General features: G+C 30.6%; 1 protein-coding gene across 1 annotated transcript; it reads right to left on the bottom strand.

Moving 5' to 3' along the window:
• Positions 1-974: 974 nt before the first annotated feature.
• On the bottom strand, positions 975-3394 carry LOC109339058 (GPI-anchored protein LLG1). The gene is made up of 3 exons (XM_019576424.1): positions 3168-3394; positions 3025-3081; positions 975-1531 (listed from the first exon to the last, which is right to left on the bottom strand). Exons 1-3 carry the CDS (start codon positions 3250-3252, stop codon positions 1176-1178), a joined length of 498 nt encoding a protein of 165 aa, XP_019431969.1. The 5' UTR covers positions 3253-3394; the 3' UTR covers positions 975-1175.
• Between the last annotated feature and the right edge of the window lie 377 nt (positions 3395-3771).

The raw sequence follows: 3771 nt of genomic DNA, 5'->3' as shown, positions 1-3771 counted from the left end.
CAATCTTTTTTACAACCAAATGCACTAATATTATGTCCATGGTAAGTTAGAAAGAAATCAACTGATTTAAGTTACACATTTAGAAAATATTTAAAATTGAATGCTAACTTACACAAATTATGCCCATGTAAAGATTAACACTCTAAAAATTATGTCCACAATTTTTTTTACGATGTAATAAATGTACACATCACACAAAATTATAAAATATTTCATCAATTTATGTCTACTAAGTTTCATCAATTTACCCCACCTTTTTGAGTAAAAACACAAAGGAATATAATTTATGCTATAATTGAACTCTTGCTCAAGGTTTGAAAATATGATTGTTTTATTTTGCAATAACCGTTGTAAAATATGGAATGCGAGCTCTTCAGTACATGGGGTTGGATGGAGATAGAGACTCATTTGACTTTGCTATGACCAAATTTCCATGTAACTAACTATTAATCGTTATGTCTTAGAGAGGCACATTGTTGCATTCCAAATACATTATGCACATGTTTTTCATGGATACATATAAAGATTGTATACTCAATCCCAAACAATAGAAATGTGGATTGACATATAGAAGAATGTTTGTCAACACACTACTAAATTAATATTAAATTAAAGTTTATATTCAAATCAATTTAATTTCCTTATTTCTTTTTATATAGTACATTCGACTTTGAATTTAATATGTATATATTTGTAAGTGTTTTTTATATTGTTAGCAAATCATCCTTATTCATATGTTAATTATCATTGACTCTCAAACAAACGTAATACATAAATTTTGACTCGAGCCAATTCTTAACGAGTCAAACTGAAGTTTTCGTTCCACCCCTAACCAATTGTACATGACAGAAAAACAACCCCCTTAAACAACAAAGTTGCAAGCAGCATACAATAATTTTTGTTTGGTCCTCACAAACTTATGCTATCACTAATAACAGGAGGAGTCCTAATTTTCATGGTGTAACAGGAATATCCAAGAAAAGTTGCCATCTATAACCAACACTCCAAATATAGAATAGAGAAATTAATCCAAGTGTATCATAATTTGTTCATCTCTGTTACAATCAAGGTTACAACCGCATACATAATAGTGGAACATGATGTATCAAAAAGTAATCACTGATTATAGAACAATACAATGAAATAAATATAATGAAACTTTGGGTATTGAAACATTAGAATAACATGATTAATGAGCAGGCTGTGAGTAGCAGCAGCAGTAGAGAAGGACAATGTGTTATTTGATTTCCGGTATCGTTGGCAGACTCAGATGGTGGCAATGCAGGACATGCAAGACCATCCTTCCCTTCGCGACACTCATTAGCAAAGAGGCCGGGAGGGTACTGTCCATAGAGATTAATGTAACTGAACATGGTCGACGCACAATCATTTTGTAAATCGTTCAGCACATCGGCATAAGGGCAAGCGAAATCTTTAAATGCTGCACAACAATCCTTGGGAAGATATGCAGGTCCTTTGCATCTGCTTGTGATTATTGTGTAGTTTAAAAACTCGAAATTCACGGAACAACCTGCATGCACAAACCATATCAACATACCAGTACTCTGCTTAGGTGTGAAAAGAGGAAGAAATCACTGCATCACTCTTACAAGCAAACCAACACACAAGTGGTAACAATGGATATACATAACATCATGAATTCATGAATCATGATTCATGAGTTGAGACTAGATCAACTATAAAGGGAAGTAAAATGTGTGCATTTGATCAAGTCGATATTAACAAACCCTTCCGTTTACGTATGTATACACTGGTTCAAATATTATACAACAAACACACATGTTGCATAACTAAAAACCCATTGTAGATCAATTAGAGATACAAGTAATGAGTCTATATTCTATTAAACATAGTGACCAAAATAAGTCAAGAATTAGATTGAATCAGTCACAAATAGTCATTGTTCTTCAAATGGTATGCGAAATGAGTGTGCCTAGATCTTCATATAGTATTTCCACCATAAATGCACAAGAGCATTCACTATAGCTAGAGTATAGAACTGAGAAAACAAAGATGAGTAACATTCAAAGTTATATTGCTAGTTCTTAGTAAACAATTCCCAACTACATACTAATCACTTTTGTTGAATAATGTGTGAGCACTTAGGTTCAAACCCCTGTAGGTGCGCTCTCTCGCTCCCCATAAAAAATAAAAAGGAAATTTGCCTAAAGGTAAAGGATACAGAGTAGCACAAAGGAAATAGTTCAACATAATAAAAACAGAAAAGAAAACTTCGCCGGAAATTCTTCCTAACTATTGCAGATTACGGAGCCATACTTCTCCATTAGCTCATTTCTAATTCTAATGCAGGTATGTCAATTGAAGAATACAGCTTATTTCCTTCTGGAAAGTGATATTCTCATGGCATACCCTTGGCAAAACAAGTTGTAAAATTAACTGAAATTTGTTAAATAACTTAAAAGAAGATATAATTCTATATTGGGTTGGGGTAAAATTATCATTTGCTAAGAAAATAAATGACAAAAATGAGAAAGCAATTATTGACACTTATAGCTTTTGGAAAGCTGCTAGAAGTAAATTTCCAAAAGCTAACTTTCAGATGCCACAATCTCCCTCTTTTTCAGAAACAGCTCTACAAGAAAAGACTAAGTGAACAAGCTAATAATACCAAACAAGCTCTAAAATGTTGCATAGTCAGATATTTACAACTAAGAAGATTTTTCACTGTTCTCCAAATCTTCTTTACACAATGCTAATTTTAATTTCTTCAATCACAAAAAGAACCCCACAAAATAAACACTGATATCAGCAAAAGATCATAACTAAAAATAATTAACCATCCAAAAATATAGCATGTAGTAAGATTTGATATACTTTCAACACCCACAAAACATAACCATATAGGTTCATTCAATTAGCAAGGAAAATAAAAGAAAAATAATAATTGGTACATATAATTATACATTGAAAAGAAGAAAATCTAATAAATATTAGTAGATCCAAAAATAAATAAAAAACAAAAATGTAAAACAAATTATCAACCTTTTCTAGTCTGAAGAAGATTTCGACCCTTATGTACCTGAGATTCAAAAACATCATCTGCAAGTAGAAAACACAGATGTTAAAAAACTGAAAGAAAAAAAATCAATTTTTTTGGTTAAGCAAAAGCTGGAAAAAAAACTTACCAGAAAGAAAAGTGTATGAAAAAGAAGAAACTGAAAGAGACAAGATTATGATGAAAATTGAAGAAAGCAATAAACTTTGATTCATGGTTAGTGTAAACAATCTCTGGGTAGATCCAAGATGAGTTTTTTTCTTTGTTTGTTTAACTCCCAAAGTTGAAAAAAGAAGAAGATGTGAGTTCAACTAACAAATAAGAAATTGAAACTTATATGAAAGAATTGAATACTAACTTAGAGACAGAGAGGATTCTTAATAATACCATTAATTATTATTTAAATGAATGACAGCAACAATACGCGCTACAAAAAAAAAAAACTGTTTTTCCTTTAATGCTGCACTGGATTGTGGGATAATTTCACTATTCCTGTAACACTTTTAGGAAATTTGATTATGCTCAATGATCTATGCTATACATATTCAATAATATCATTTATCATTCATTGTATTATTTTTTTAAGTTTTTAATAATCAATATTGATTAAACATGAATTATTATGATTGTGATACAATAACAATATATAAAATTCATTTTTTTTTTCTCCATAATTTTTTTTAATCTAAACTACAAGTGTTTTTTAAGAGATAATCATCTTTGAAAAGGGAACA

This window comes from Lupinus angustifolius, unplaced genomic scaffold (assembly GCF_001865875.1).
Source record: "Lupinus angustifolius cultivar Tanjil unplaced genomic scaffold, LupAngTanjil_v1.0 Scaffold_54_39, whole genome shotgun sequence".
Taxonomy (NCBI): Eukaryota; Viridiplantae; Streptophyta; class Magnoliopsida; order Fabales; family Fabaceae; genus Lupinus; species Lupinus angustifolius.
The sequence above is the reverse complement of the archived record's forward strand: the minus strand, read 5'-3'. Positions and strand labels throughout refer to the sequence as shown.